At 43.5% G+C, this 17,122-nt stretch overlaps 1 protein-coding gene across 1 annotated transcript in view; it reads right to left on the minus strand.

Annotated features, from left to right (window-relative positions):
* LOC110520070 (potassium voltage-gated channel subfamily H member 7-like) overlaps positions 1-17,122 on the minus strand; it is a 55,824-nt gene that overhangs the window by 12,093 nt on the left and 26,609 nt on the right. Inside the window, exons 4-6 of the mRNA XM_021597081.2 lie at positions 5,165-5,605; positions 4,286-4,500; positions 2,673-3,098 (exon numbers count right to left, since the gene is read on the minus strand). Coding sequence (XP_021452756.2) covers positions 2,673-3,098; positions 4,286-4,500; positions 5,165-5,605 — 1,082 coding nt within the window. The remainder of the gene's footprint in view (positions 1-2,672; positions 3,099-4,285; positions 4,501-5,164; positions 5,606-17,122) is intronic.

The following is a 17,122-nucleotide window of genomic DNA, read 5'->3' on the forward strand; positions in this document are numbered from 1 at the left end:
GCCTGCAATGACAACAAGCTCAGTCCGATGATGCTGTGACACACCTCCCCAGACCATGATGGACCACTCCACCTCCAAATCGATCCCACTCCAGAGTACAGGCCTCGGTGTAAAGCTCATTCCTTCTACGATAAACGCGAATCTGACCATCACCCCTGGTGAGACAAACCGCGATTCGTCAGCGAAGAGGACTTTTTGCCAGTCCTGTCTGGTCCAGCGACGGTGGGTTTGTGCCCATAAGCGACATTGTGGCGCAATAGCGCCTCTTCAACCTCAGGAGGCTGAAGAAATTTGCCTTGTCACTCAAAACCCTGACAAACTTTTACAGATGCACAATCGAGAGCATCCTGTAGGGGCTGCATCACAGCCTGGTATGGCAACTGCACCGCCCTCAACCACAAGGCTCTCCACAGGGTGGTGCGGTCTGCACAACGCATCACAGGGGGCAAACTACCTGCCCTACATGACACCTACAGCACCCGATGTCACAGGAAGGCCAAACATTATTTTTTTTTTAATGGAAGAGCCCCCGTACAGTACATGCTGCACAACGAAGAAGAAGTTTCTCAGACACAAGTCAAATTGAGAAAAACGGTGTCTGGACCTTTCTATAATATGCCATTTATATCAAAAATGTAGATATGGTTGTAAAAAAGCTCAATTCTCCTTTAACAACAGCCCCAGGACCAGTGGAAGCAAAATAGCCTCATAACATCAAAAATCTACCATCATAGTTTACCATAGGTATGAGGTACTTCTCTGCATATGCTTCTGTTTTTCAACACCAAACCCACCAGTGGTGCATGGGCAAAGAGCTGTATTTTCATGTTATCTGACCATACAGTAGCACTGCCTGCAGTTTGATAAGCGACATTGACACTTTGATTGGAACCGGTGCGATGGTCAGATGACATGCAAATAGAGCTCTTTGGCCAAGCAAACCAGCGGTGCAGAAAAGTACCTCATACTTACAGTACTTGTTAAACAATATATTTTTTTTTAGAATACAACATAGCTCAGTATTTGATTTGGATGTTATAGTATTCTTTCCTAATCTTTATCAAGGGTGCCAATTATTATGGACCCCGCTGTATGTGTGGATGAGACTTTGGTGTGTGGCCGTGGGAATGTTTGTTTGTTGAATGGGTAGAAATGTCATTGTTGAAGCTGCGGCGATGCTGTAATTGTGTGAAACAGATCAAATTGAAACATTGAATGAGCAGCTGTTAAGTCTGGACATTCTTTGATGCTTTCTGTAGCAGTTCTCGGCTGAGGAACATACTGTACATGTACAGCGTGTCTTTCTAGCACTGTGCTCATGTACATATCCCTGCCTGGCCCCATTTAGCTGTTTGATCTAGCTCCACATAGCTAGGGCTTATAGTAAGTAGCATTACAGGTCCGTTACCAATAGAAAATAGCCTCCTCAATTAAACTATTCAGGGGATGCAAGACAGGCAAAAACACACTACTTTCTTTCAAGCTATTCCCACTGAGCAAAAGCTTGTTACTAAGTACAAGTACAAAAATATGTACGTAATATTACAAAAAAATGTATTACTAATTTAGTTCAAAGGAAACAACGGTCAGTGTATTATTATAATTTTTTTGCCGAGCATACTACCACATTCTCCTACACAATAATACATATAAAAATACATTGCATAGTCTCAAGTCTACAAAAAATATTACTGGAATACCTACAGTGGAATACAAACAATACTGTGTTATGTATAGTGTGTTGTGCAGCCAGCAGGGTATAAGCAACTGAAGCATGGCGGAGAACTTAAACACAGCACGGGAGCCTGCTGGCTTGGTTACAAATCTCCCTGATCATTACTGTCTTAGACAAAAACTGTGCTTTGAAAGGGCAAATATGTGAATCCAATAACACTTGCAGGTTGTGACAAAATAGCTCCCTACACCTGGTTGCTGTTGGTCAATAAAGAAAACTAATATAAATGGTCAACAATTACCCTTAAATAAGCTGTAGCTCTACAGTACTAAAGATCCTGTTTCAATTTCATCCAAAACATACATTAAAAAAATTAGTTGAAGGTAAAAAATTGGAGACAAACCTTGGTGGCAAACCTTGGTGGCATAGATAGAAGACAATTGGGGGTAAATTTAACATTGAATGGTTTTGGTTTATTACACTGGTTTAAATGTTGGTTTGTTGTCAATATTCAGTCTGACTCAGCAGCAGTAGAATAGGTGATTATGGTTTATAAGCACGAGCTGTCTCTCATGTTCTGGTGTGCCAACAAAGCATGATAAAGCGCTGAAGTGGCTCCAGACCCTGAAGGGATATTCCCTCATAAATAAACAAGCCAGCCTGCCTCCCAATGGGCCTTTCACATCTGCATGTAAGCTGTGCACACAGCGCTGCTGACTCTCCCCTCATTTAAATGCATCATTGATTGCCATTTGTAAGCCATTAATCCACGTAAATGGATTTTGAAATGACGGCCATTCAGAAGGAAAAAAAGGCAACATGCAATTTAATACAGTAATCCTTTCAGAGACGAGACAGAGAAATGCAGGCTTTAAGTAGTAGCCCATAAAACTGAGCTTAGTAAATGGGAAAAGAATGGGAGCACTGCTAAAGTGATATGCAATAAACCTCCCAGAGAGAAAAACACAGAGAAAGACATGCATTAGGGACGACTTACTTCATCTGATCCTGAACCGAAGATAAGCAGGTCAAAGGGGATCGCAGCCACCATGTCTATAAGGAACCAGCCTTTGAAGTATTGAATGGCAATCTTCCCTGGCTGGCTGACCACTTCCTCGTTCAGATTCACATAGGTGGTTCGGAAGTTGATAACAATGTCAACGATGAACATGATGTCCACCATGAAATCCACCACGTTCAGGGGATTGCAGGAGTATCCACACTCGCGCCTCATTTGCTCCTCGCGGTCATTGAGTAGGAAAGCAGCAGAGTAGGGAGTAAGAATGGCTGTGTAGATGACCAGCAGCAGGATGAGCCAGTCCCACATAGCTTTGAAGGGACTGTAGTGGAGGATGGTGAATCTGTCCATGCGTGGAGTCTGGAGCTTGTATTCTGGAAGGACATCAGCGCCAAGTGACAGTACCTGTAGTAGCAGAGAGAGAAGAGGGGACAGCAATCACTAAGAACACTAATTAACTAGGCTTCTGATGGAAATAAAGTTTTACTCTGTAGATATGAGTGTCAAACCTTTGTCGGAATGGCAAAATATTAATCTGACAGTTTAACCAGAGTCTGCTTTTAACTCACTTGACTCAGTTAACCCGAGAGTAAATGCTGCACAGTCCTCTAGTCTCAATTGACAGACATGACAATTGCCTCTGTCTTGGGATGTGAATCATGTGACTTCCAATATAGATGTGTTCCACAGGATCACTGCCTTACCGTCACACATTCTGGCAGTAAGTGGTGGTAAATTAATCTATTGACTTTGATTAATTTGATATGATATGACAGTATTGAAGGAGGATAATCAGGTAATGTATCCTAGCCGTACATCTTTTGAAAAGACTACTTTGTGCTCTTTTTTAGACATTTGTAGTGCTTGATTCATAACAATGGTATAGATACAACAGACAGTGTCCAACGTTCAACAGCTTGGTTAACATCTCTGTAAGCTTTTCTCCATGGTTGGACTCTATGGCTTATTATGGTTATTCAAGCAATGTTGTAATCTAATAGCCAGTGAGTACGTGGCTTTCCTCTCCTCTGGATCCTAATGTGCTCTGACAATTATGGATTCTTAATTGCATCCCGACAGCTACTGATGTGAAAAACCCGTGGAATGGCCAACTCAAGGTACAGCAACACAGAAATGGAGAGTTCAGTAGGATGATGGCTGTATTTATGAGTCAGAATGGCTTGTCCCTTCTATAGATTGTCATTGTCAGGAGTGCTTGGTTTTCACCTGTCAAAGGAAAGCTTGGTTTTCTATCCTACAGACTGTGCTGAGGTTTGTCACTGACATTAATGAGACGACAGTCACTGTACAGCGGTTAGTTGTCCTAGGCACAAGTTTCTGCTACACACTACACTGCTGGACTTGTTTTTCCACAGAGCACAAACCTCAATTCATTGAGGATGGCCAAGCAGCCATTAGCGCCAAAAAATAATCATATGTGTCAGGCATTCATTAGGTACATGTCTTATTTTCTGCATGATGTAACAGGAAAGTTGTATGAAAAAAAAATATATATATTTGAATGTGATTATACCAACAAATGTTACAACAGTCAAATGTGCTTTCCATACAAATGGCGTCAACTGTCTCACCTGTGTGACTTTTTCAGTGACGTTGTGCGTTCTGTCCTTGACCTTGGGTGCTATGATAGTGTTTTCTGACGATGGAGGAGATTGTGCCTTATTTTCGTTATTCCGCTCTGCGAAGTTGAGCGCAATCAGCGGGATCCTGTTGATGGTGCTGTACTTGTTGATGTTGGACTCCGAGGTGGAGCCCAGCAAACTGGACTTGAAATGATTGAACGGACCTGGAACGTGAAGAAAAGCCAAAGGAATTGACTATGGAGAGAGAGGTGGTCATACAGTACAGCACAGCTCCAGTAAAGAGCATGCAGTAGTATTCACGGGAAGCTGACAGAGCTGATCCCCCCCCAATAAAGCAAAATGGCTGTCTTTCATGCAGGTGTTGGGTGGGGATGGCAATATTAGCAATCAGTTGAGGCAGCAGGCTTTCATTCAAGAGGTGTTGTTCAATCGTCAAAAGACATTTCAAATAAACTGACATGACAAAAACGTTACCACACCTAAATGTCTAAGTCACAACGCATTCTCAAGTGCAGCACTTCCATTGAGAGTAGAATTTCAGGGCGAAATAATCATAATTGAGGGCAATTGTCTTGATTAGGATACATGCTTCAAACAGTCCAGTGCACATCAAGCATGGTCAGAGAACACATCGTTACCTCGGATATAGCGACCATTGTCTAAAAGCAGCATTATAAAGGTGAGAGGAAGAGAGAAATACATAGTACTGTGGATGCAGATAATGCTGACGTAAATCTGTGATAGCATACTATCATACACAATTGAGCAAGGAGCATTCTCTATTCACATAGATGACAATAACTCTGTCCCCATTCTAAATCTAGGTACCACAAGGCTTTCATTAGACATTTCATTATCCTACTTTACCTTCACTAGCGTGTCGGTCCCTGAACATGCTCTTGGAGTTGCTGAAGCCTTCTATGTCGTGGACGGAGGACGCTCGCCTCATGCTGCTCCCGCTGATGCTGCCTCTGGAGATGGTGTGTGCCAGGCAGGTGGTGGACTGGTGCGCCTCCGTCTGGTACAACCTTTCCCAGGGGTACTGCTTGGGAGAGGAGTGGCTCAGAGGTCCGGGTCCATGCAAACTGGCCTGGGAGGAGTGGTGGCTGGAGCTGATGAGGGCCCGTGTGTCTTTGGCATTGGTGGGGCTGCAGTTTTCCTTGGTCGGAGGCGACTGGAAATTGGTCAGAGCCACCGAGGAGGAGGGTGAGTCCACCATGACGGCATCTGGGTCCTCTTGTGGAAGAGACTGTTTGTTGGAGACCAGACTCAAGGCAGCCTGGCGGAATCGGAAGAATCGTCCCTTTCCTAAACAACAGAAGATGTTGGACGTGTTTATTCCTGCAGTAAACAATCAACTGAAAAAGTGACACAAAAGTATGATTTTAGACTTCAAAACAAAATGTCAAGGATCTAAATCACAAGCAATGGCAACAACTCTTCAGTCAATTCAGTCACATTTTCAATTAATGCAAATCTCATTACCGTTCTTTGAGTTGGAAGGTGCACTTTCATTTCTCTGACTGTGTGGAAATCTATAATTAGATTACCTTATATGTGTTCATGATCCAACAGGGGAAGGAAAGCAGGAGAATCAACCTTTTAATCCAATGGCATTCAGTGGTACGTGACTGAATCACCTTGGTTGGCTCATTACCCCACAGTGCATAGTGTGCATAGTGCAGTTATGCCTATCATATATGTAGTGTTCTGTCTTCTTTGATGATTCATTAATTCAACTTTGATCAACTTTGTACACCGCAGGCTATCATTATCCATCATACCGTGTTCAAGGGTATACTGTAGGTCGAAACACTTAATTTAACAGAGAGTTGGTGTGTCCTGTCCAGTATCCCATCTCATGTGTGCCCACTGTCCAGTAACATCTTCAGAGAGGACACACAGGCACAATACCTTGGGAGGGAACTGTAGTTTGGGATCATTAGCAATGGAAGAAGGGTTGAAAGTGAGCCCCAGGCTCACTCATGAATATGAGGCAGCCATCGTTCAGCACCCTCCTTACATAATGTTACTGCCATCTGTTTCCATTCTCTGGGCCACATGCGCTGATGTTACAACAACCCTAACACACAATAAAGCCATCATACTCAACAGGGCTCCTGGACAGGCCTCTGAAATAGCCCCTAATGGCAGGAGGTCTGCAATTTACATGGTGATACATGACTCAGTGTCTATATTGTTGGTGTCTCCGTTTACTATCATAGATGCCTGAGGGAAGTAGGCAGAAGAGGGAAGACTTCTGAAGTTCTGCTTGTTTCAACTGCCCCTAAAAACCAACTAATCTCTTTGAAAAGGGCCTACAGTTGAAGTCGGAAGTTTACATACACCTTAGCCAAATACATTTAAACTCAGTTTCCACAATTCCTGACATTTAATCTTAGTAAAAATTCCATATTTTAGGTCAGTTAGGATCACCACTTTATTTTAAGAATGTGAAATGTCAGAATAATAGTAGAGAATGATTTATTTGAGCTTTACTTTATTTCATCACATTCCCAGTGGGTCAGAAGTTTACATACACTCAATTAGTATTTGGTAGCATTGCCTTTAAATTGTTTAACTTGGGTCAAACGTTTCAGGTAGCCTTCCACAAGCTTCCCACAATACGTTGGGTGAATTTTGGCCCATTCCTCCTGACAAGAGCTGGTGTAACTGAGTCAGGTTTGTAGGCCTCCTTGCTCTCACACACTTTTTCAGTTCTGCCCACAAATTGTCTATGGGATTGAGGTCAGGGCTTTGTGGGCCACTCCAATACCTTGACTTTGTTGTCCTTAAGCCATTTTGCCACAACTTTGGAAGTATGCTTGGGGTCATTGTCCATTTGGAAGACCCATTTGCGACCAAGCTTTATCTTCCTGACTGATGTCTTGAGATGTTGCTTCAATATATTCACATAATTTTCCTGCCTCATGATGCCATCTATTTTGTGAAGTGCACCAGTCCCTCCTGCAGCAAAGCACTCCCACAACATGATACTGCCACCTCCGTGCTTCACGGTTGGGATGGTGTTCTTTGGCTTTGCCATCTAGAAATAAAATTCTAGGTCGCAAAGCTAAAAGGGGAGAAGATGCGGAGAAAAAAGAAGGATTGGATCCTGAAAAAGTGGCCACAATAACTGGTGAGTAGGGGGGGGCAGGTCAGAGTTTGGGAAACGCATTCTAATTCTATGTATGTATTATTTGTAGTGTTGTAAGCTAAGCCAGAGTCAATATCTTCAGTCCTAACTCAAATAACTCTAACTCAAATAAAGATTTCTGGCTGTGTCATTTGAACTTTGGAGAATTATTTATGACACATTGAACTTATCTAATTTGAACAATTCTAGGTGGCAAAGCTAAAAGGGGAGAAGATGCGGAGAAAAAAGAAGGATTGGATCCTGAAAAAGTGGCCACAATAACTGGTGAGTAGGTTTTGTTCATCGGTATTCAGCCCCTATGCTATGAGACTCGGAATTGAGCCGGCTCAATTCAGCTGCATCCTGCATCCTGTTTCTATTTATCATCCTTGAGACATTCCTACAACTTAATTGGAATCCAGCTGTGGTAAATTCAATTGATTGGACATGATTTGGAAAGGCAAACACCTGTCAATATAAGGTCCCACAGTTGACACTGTATGTCAGAGCGAAAACCAAGTGATGAAGTCGAAGGAATTGTCTGTAGAGCTCTGAGACAGGATTGTGTTGAGGCACAGATCTGGGGAAGGGTACATCATTGAAGGTCCCCAACAACACAGTGGCCTCCATCATTCTTAAATGGAAGAAGTTTGGAACCACCAGACTCTTCCTAGAGCTGGCCTCCTGGCCAAACTGAGCAATTGAGGGAGAAGGGACTTGGTTAGGGAGGTGACCAAGAACCAGATGGTCACTCTAATATAGCTCCAGAGTTCCTCTGTGGAGATGGGAGAACCTTACAGAAGGCAGTACTCCACCAATGGGGCCTTTATGGTAGTGGCCAGACGGAATCCACTCCTCAGTAAATGACACAAGACAGCCCGCTTGGAGTTTGCCAAAAGGCACCCAAAGACTCTGAGATCATGAGAAACAAGATGCTCTGGTCTGACGAAATCAAGATTGATCTCTTTGGCCTGAATACCAAATGTCATGTCTGGAGAGAAACCTGGCTCCATCCCTACGGTGAAGCATAGTGGTGGCAGCATCATGCTGTGGGGATGTTTTTCAGCGGCAGCGACTGTGAGACTAGTCAGGTTTGAGGGAAAGATGAATGGAGCAAAGTACAGAGAGATCCTCGATGAAAACCTGCTCCAGAACCCTCAGGACCTCAGACTGGGGTGAAGGTTCAACTTCCAAAAAAAACGATTTAATACATTTTAGAATAAGGCTGTAACGTAATAAAATGTGTAAAAAGTAAAGGGGTCTGAATACTTTCCGAATTCACTGTATATTTTGAGAATCATTATCACTATCATTGCTAGCATAGCTGACATTAGCTAGCTAGCTACCAACTAGCTAGCTGGCTAACATTACCCTACCTCAATAAAACTTGGATTTGGCTTGGAAACACGATAACATTTCAAAAGAAGTCAAATAATTAGTAAGAAAACCATTTGTCATGATTGTGATGTCACCAGATTGACTTTAGATGCAGAATAACTTTAGCTAGCTAACTAAGATTGAGGGGACCACTAATATTTTAGCTAGCTAACATTAGCATTGCCGGTTAATTTTGACCAACTTTGCCTGTAACAGTAATGGCAACATTACCATCTCTCTAAAGTAAATTTGACGACGTCATAATATGGCAAATTTGTTTCCTACTAATTACTTGCCTACTTTGGCAATGCCATCGTATTTCCATGCCACTCTAAGTTAGTGTCAACCAAGGTGCAAACCATGTCTAGGTCACAAATAAATATTGGATGCAGCTACTGTGGTACTAGCTAACTCATATCTGGCTGCAACAGTGTACTAACTAGCAGCAACAAATATCAAACCAACCCAGGGCCATAGCAACTGCCTGAAGCTAATCCAATCTGGATCCAGTTAGTCTACATCTGTAAAGAATAGAATTAGCTTCCAAAGGATATTACGTTCTTTCTCAAGCCATGTTAATGATTGAAGGATGATGACAATCGTTGACCCTGTTGTTCTGTTAGACAAAGTGCACAGCTGGGTGCCAGACTGATCCCCTGGTTCCCATAAACGGATGCCGGGACCTACCAGAAGGAGCAAAAGTGGGTATCATAACATGTCCAGCAATGTCATTGCAATGGTTTAGTGACCTTAAAATCATTTCATTCACCGTTCACTTGCGATTTTCACAGCTTGTCAGGCAAGATCTCAGAATAAAAGTGTTATGCGACACAAGTACCCTTGTGACACCTCCTCCGTTGTTGCCAGTCTCCCTCTGCAACAGATTTCACAGGCTCATCATTTGTACAAATACAGAAAGTAACCCTCTTCATTACTTTGCTGCATTTGATAACCCAATTGTGAAACAAAATTGATGTAAACTGATATTATTATTAGATGCGTATAATGTCAAACCATTTACAAGCCTCACCTCCAGCCTCACCTCTTCCCTGCTCACCAATGGTTGTAGATGGGTAGAACAGAATTGGGTAGGTTTAGTCTGACTTGTTCAAACGTCATCATATGTAATATCTGACACACATGTACTATCTTAACTGCCATTGGTACTGTAATAGAACAGTGATTATGTGTGTATGTGTTCATATAAACATGTATGGAGCCAGCACATGGGGACTTGCAAGGGGGTGTAATGAAGTCCAGACTGATAGACATAGGCTTGATACTGTCTGAATGGCGAGAGACCTGGCACTCGGCATAATCATTTTACTAGACACAACTTTTACCTGTATTGTCTTTTTAAAATAATTGAATTGAATGGTATCAGTCAATATGGGGAGGGAGAAACCCTGTGTATTCTGCGCCAGGATCAGGGAACTCCTGTTGTATAAGGGACATCACACAGGAAGGTATATGACCACTCTGACATGTTTGACAAGGTAGCCCCATTACCAGCAGATAAAATGTTGATAGGCACAGTATCTGTATCGGCTGGGAATAACAATGAAATGTACATGTTGTTATATTAGCAGAACACTGCTTCTACAGTACGGTATCATGTAAAGAGTTGTTCATTCTACATGGACCTGGCACTACATTTGAAAGTTATCAAAACACTTAGCTTACAATAAGCAGGAAATCAGGAATCCTTCAACTAGAATTAAAGAAAACATGGGAATTTGGGGAAAATTACTGTAATTTTGCAACCATACCCCTACATATAGCTTTGTTGGTAGTAGCCTAGCCCAGATATGCCCCTGTAAGATGTATAGTACTGGTTAAAGACATGCTCTGGAACTTTGGTACTACTAAGTATCTATGAGCAGAATTACTGTCTTACCTCAATTAGCCACAAAATAACTAGTTTTGAAGCAACTTCTTTGCTGGAAGCTGTCACTATATTTTCCCCCACGTGGGCCATCCACCGAGCAATTCGATTTCAGCCAATGAGCTTCAGCCCCTCGCTATATGAGTGACACCTAGCATGATGTGCCCACAGCAGAGCGAGAGAGGGAAAAATGACCTGTGATATAGTACGCAATTTACCGGGATCACCTTTGGCTTGTGAGTGCAACTTTCAGAACTTCTGGCTAAAAAGTATAGAAATATACCAGAGAATCTCTTTAATATCATGGATCATACAGATCATGATGATGAGATCAAATGGACTCATTGCTGCTTCCACACCGATCTTGACAAACCATTTCTGTATGGACCGCGCTTTGTGCACGAGGGCATTGTCATGCTGATACATTGTCATGCTGATACATTGTCATGCTGATACATTGTCATGCTGATACAGTTGGAAGTACAGAATCATCTTCATTGGAACTAAGGGGCCTATGTCACGCCCTGACCATAGAGAGCCCTCGGGGTTCTCTACTCACGCTGCGCCTTGGTCTGCTCATTTCTACAACGAACGTGACAGAATATCCCACCACTACAGGACCAAGCAGCGTGCCCTGGAGGAAAAGCGACGACGCCGGGGTCCACGGCCACAGAAACACCAATATCTTTTTTGGGGGGCCACAAGGGGCGGTCGGTCGAGCCGAGGAGAGAGCCAGAGACCGTCAGGGTGTTAATGGAGCAGTGTGAGGAGGGATATTGGAGAGAGATGTTGGTTAGGTGTATTCTACAGCGCATTTGCCCTGAAGAGAGTCTTCTCATCCTGTGCCGGCTCCCCACACTCGCCCAGAAGAGCGTGTCATCAGTCCGGTGAAACCTGTGCCGGCTCCACGCACTAGGCCTCCAGTGCGCCTTCCCAGCCCGGTACGTCATGTGCCAGCTCCCCACAGCGTGTCATCAGTCCGGTGAAACCTGTGCCGGCTCCACGCACCAGGCCTCCAGTGCGCCTACCCAGCCCGGTACGTCTTGTGCCGGCTCATCGCACTCGCCCTGAAGTGTGTGTCACCAGCCCTGAGTCTCCAGCGATGGTCTACAGCCCGGAACATCCAGTGACGGTCCACGGCCCGGAGCTTCCTGCGCCAGTGCCATGGCTGGAGCCTTCCTCTGCGCCGGTGCCCAGTCCAGGCACGGAGTCCAGTCCCGCTCCATGGCCGGAGCCTTCCTCTGCGCCGGTGCTCAGTCCAGGCATGGCGTTCAGCCCGGCTTCATGGCCGGAACCGCAGTCTGAGCGGGTGCTATGTCCCGCACCGGAGCCGCCACCGACGCTAGTTGCCCACCCTAACCCCACCCCATCTAGGTTCAGGTTTTGCGGTCGGAGTCACGCCTTGTCACGCCCTGACCATAGAGAGCACTCGGGGACCTCTATGGTGTAATAGGTCAGAGCGTGACTAGGTTTTTTTCTAATTATTTTAGTTCTATGTTGGTGTGTGAGTATGGTTCCCAATTGGAGGCAGCTGAATATCGTGACCTCTAATTGGGGATCATACTTAGTGTGTCCCTTTTCGCACCTGCGTTGTGGGATATTGTTTTTGTTTAGTGCTTATGTGCGCTACGAACTGCACGTTCGTTTATTCTTTGTTTTGAAGTTTCACCTCAATAAATATGTGGAACTCTACTCACGCTGCGCCTTGGTCCGCTCATTTCTACAACGAAGGTGACAGCCTAGCCCGAAATATGAAAAACAGACACAGACCACTTTTTCTCCTCCACCAAACTGTACAGTTGGCACTATGCATTGGGATAGGTAGCGTTCTCCTGGTATCCACCATACCCAGATTTGTCCGTCGGACTGCCAGATGTGTGATTCATCACTCCAGAGAACGCGTTTCCACTGCTCCAGAGTCCAACGGTGGCGAGCTTTAGACTACTCCAGTCGACGCTTGGCATTGTGCATGGTGATCTTAGGCTTGTGTGCGGACCTATTCTGTGAACTTGTGTGGCCTACCACTCCGCGGCCGTTGTTGCTCCTAGATGTTTCCATTTCACAATAACAGCACTTACAGTTGACCTGGGCAGCTCCAGCAGGATAGAAAGTTGATGAACTGACTTGTTAGAAAGGTGGCATCCTATGACGATGCCATGTTAAAAGTCACTGACCTCTTCAGTATGGGCCATTCTACTGCCAATGTTTGTCTATGGAGATTACATGGCTGTGTGTTTGATTTTATACATCTGTCAGCAATGGGTGTGGCTGAAATAGCCGAATACACTAATTTGAAGGGGTGACCACATACTTTTGGCCATGTAATGTATGTCATGTAATAGATTGGCATCATCACTCTTATGGTCTGTAAGGAAGATGTCTTTCTGGGTTCTGCCCTGTGGATTAACAAGTAGGTAGGTGACAATATTGATGGTTCCAGCAGTTTACAAACAATAGGTCTAACCCATCATTGAGTGTACCTGTTGGGCCAAACATGTTGTTCGTAAATGGCTGGAACCATCTCCCCAGATGGCCATCTACCTGCCTGGGTTTCCACACCGACAATTTGCAGTTGTACACATTACAATACAGTGTAGCCTTTTGTCAGCTGATGCTCAATCAGTTTTAAACAACAGCTGTCTCTAATTGAGGTTATGTGATGGCTCATCAGTGATTCTATATAAGCGGCAGCAGCATAAAGTTTACTTGATTCATCTATGTCTTCAGCATTGCATGGGCTGATGACAACTCTGAGGAGAAATTGAAGATGATGCTGAGATTGCTAGTGCTATTTTTTAAATTGATTGATCATATCACAGAAATGACAAATCCACTAACACAATCATAGCCAAATCTTCTGTATGGTTCACGTGAGCAAAGTACTAGGTTTGAGAATAGAATCAGAATATTGATCCTGAATATCTAGTTGTTTACATGATGGTAAACCAGGTGCACAGCTTTATGTGCAAATTCCCACTCTTATTTTTCATAAAGTTTTGAAAGGCTCTGCATTTATCTGGCTCCAGGTCATCTATAAGTCTTTACTAGGTAAAGCTCCGCCTTATCTCAGCTCACTGGTCATCATAGCAGCACCCACCCGTAGCACACGCTCCAGCAGGTATATTTCACTGGTCATCCCCAAAGCCAACTCCTCCTTTGGCCGCCTTTCCTTCCAGTTCTCTGCTACCAATGACTGGAACGAATTGCAAAAATCACTGAAGCTGGAGTCTTATATCTCCCTCACTAACTTTAAGCATCAGCTGTCAGAGTAGCTTACCGATCATTGCACCTGTACACAGCCCATCTGTAAATAGTCCACCCAACTACCTCATCCCCATATTGTTATTATTATTTTTTGCTTCTTTGCACCCCAGTATCTCTACTTGCACATTCATCTTCTGCACATCTATCTCTCCAGTGTTTAATTGCTAAATTGTAATTATTTTGCCACTAAGGCCTATTTATTGCCTTACCTCCCTGATCTTACTACATTTGCACACACTGTATATAGATTTTTCTATTGTGTTATTGACTGTACGTTTGTTTATCCCATGTGTAACTCTGTGTTGGTTGTGTCGCACTGCTTTGCTTTATCTCGGTCAGGTCGCAGTTGTAAATGAGAACTTGTTGTCAATTGGCCTGCCTGGTTAAATAAAGGTTAAAAAAAATATATAAATATTTTTTTGTTGTTGCTGTTGACAGTCCTCTATCGTAATCACTCCTCTTTCACCCCAGCTGCCACACTAACCCTGATTCAGATGACCATCTTGATTACGGAGACATAATTTATAGATCGGCAGGTAAGGGTGCTCTCGAGCGGCTAGATGTTCTTTACCATTCAGCCATCAGATTTGCCCCCAATGCTCCTTATAGGACACATCACTGCACTCTATACTCCTCTGTAAACTGGTCATCTCTGTATACCCGTCGCAAGACCCACTGGTTGATGCTTATTTATAAAACCCTCTTAGGCCTCACTCCCCCTTATCTGAGATATCTACTGCAGCCCTCATTCTCCACATACAACACCCGTTCTGCCAGTCACATTCTGTTAAAGGTCCACAAAGCACACACATCCCTGGGTCGCTCCTCTTTTCAGTTCGCTGCAGCTAGCGACTGGAACGAGCACTCAAACTGAACAGTTTTATCTCAATCTCTTCATTCAAGGACTCAATCATAGACACTTACTGACAGCTGTGGCTGCTTTGTGTGATGTATTGTTGTCTCTATCTTCTTGCCCTTTGTGCTGTTGTCTGTGCCCAATAATGTTTGTACCATGTTTTGTGCTGCTACCATGTTGTGTTGCAACCATATTGTTGTTATGTTGTGTTGCTACCATGATGTGTTGTCATGTGTTGCTACCTTGTTATGTTGTTGTCTTTGGTCTCTCTTTATGTAGTGTTGTCCCTCTTGTTGTGATGTGTGTCTTGTCCCGTAGTTATATTGCAGGAGGCCTTTTGCCTTTTGGTAGGCCTTCATTGTGAATAAGAATTTGTACTTAACTGATTTGCCTAGTTAAATAAAGGTCAAATAAAACATGAAATAAATGTAACACTTTGGTGTATGCTAAAGACATTTTGTTTATGCTCTCTTTCCACAGGAGGTGGACAACAGCAGTCATGAACCCCCAGTCCCGCATCCACTACTCCTTGACCTTCCTGTGGGCTTCCTGGGGCCTGGCAATCCCCTTTCCTTAATGGAGTGACAATCATCGAGCTAGGAGGACATTATGTAAATATGTATAAATGTAAATACTATTCAAAGAGACAAAGTACATTTTTTCATAAAATAATCAGTGGACTTTATGTACAACAAATGCAGTCACATACACAGTGCTTTCGGAAAGTATTCAGACCTCTTGACTTTTCTACATTTTGTTTCGTTACAGCCTTATTCTAAAATGTATTAAATAAATACATCTACACACAATACCCCATAATGACAAAGCAGGTTTTTAGAATTTTTTGCACATTTATAGAAAATAAAAAAAACGGAAATACCTCATTTACATAAGTATTCAGACCCTTTGCTGTGAGACTCGAAATTGAGCTCAGGTGCATCCTATTTCCATTGATCATCCTTGAGATGTTTCTACAACTTGATTGGAGTCCACCTGTGGTAAATTCAATTGATTGGACATGATTTGAAAAGGCACACACCTGTCAATATAAGGTCCCACAGTTGACAGTGCATGTCAGAGCAAAAACCAAACCATGAGGTCGAAGAAATTGTCTGTAGCGTGCAGAGACAGGATTGTGTCGAGGCACAGATCTGGGAAAAGGGTACCAAAACATTGCAGCATTGTAGGTCCCAAATAACACAGTGGCCTCAATCATTCTTAAATGGAAGAAGTTTGGAACCACCAGACTTTTCCTAGAGCTGGCCTCTTGGCCAAACTGAGCAATTGAGGGAGAAGGGCCTTGGTTAGGGAGGTGACCAAGAACCCGATGGTCATTCTGACAGAGCTCCAAAGTTCCTCTGTGGAGATGGGAGTACCTTCCAGAAGGACAACCATTTCTACAGCACTCCACCAATCAGGCCTTTATGGTAGAGTGGCCAGACAGTAGCCACTCCTCCGTAAAAGGCTTGGAGTTTGCCAAAAGGCACATAAAGGACTCTCAGACCATGAGAAACAATATTCTCTGGTGTGATGTAACCGAGATTGAACTCTTTGGCCTGCATGCCAAGAGTCAGGTCTGGAGGAAATCTGGCACCATCGCTACGGTGAAGCATGGTGGTGGCAGCATCATGCTGTGGATATGTTTTTCAGCTGCAGGGACTGGGAGACTAGTCAGGATCGAGGGAAAGATGAACTCAGCAAAGTACAGAGAGATCCTGAAAACCTCAGGCTGAGGCGAAGCTTTACACCACTTCAGCCGTGGTGTGAAGTCAAGTCGTTTCAAAACTTTCCGAATGCACTGTACTGTATGTCAACATGGGCTTTCATAAGACACAGAGACTTTTATAAAGCTATGGCTGCAGTAAATTCTCACCTTGTAATGTCCCAAATGAAAATGATTTACACACATTTGTAAAGACCAATCTTATATGATTATGGCCTAATTCCTATAAGGAAGCACACAACACGTGATTCTTATACAATTCCTGTGTTTCTCACATATGTGACAATATACACTGTCAGACATATATTTCTGTATAATGCTTGTATGAATGTGGTGTACTTCATATAAGACACTTATGTGATTCATAGAGACCCTTTCAAATGTTCCATTCGTTGTATGTGCATTTTTCATACATTATTCAGTATCCATACATTATTCATGCTATCGAATATCCCTGCATTACAGTGGGTAGGAGTTAGGTTGAGAAGTTATGCATTTTATAGTAAACGAGGCCTGCGATATTTCCATTGACATTTTGCCATGCTGACTGCAAATGCACACCCTGCTGTGTCATCATCTGCTCT

This window comes from Oncorhynchus mykiss, chromosome 3 (genome assembly GCF_013265735.2).
Source record: "Oncorhynchus mykiss isolate Arlee chromosome 3, USDA_OmykA_1.1, whole genome shotgun sequence".
Lineage (NCBI taxonomy): Eukaryota > Metazoa > Chordata > Actinopteri > Salmoniformes > Salmonidae > Oncorhynchus > Oncorhynchus mykiss.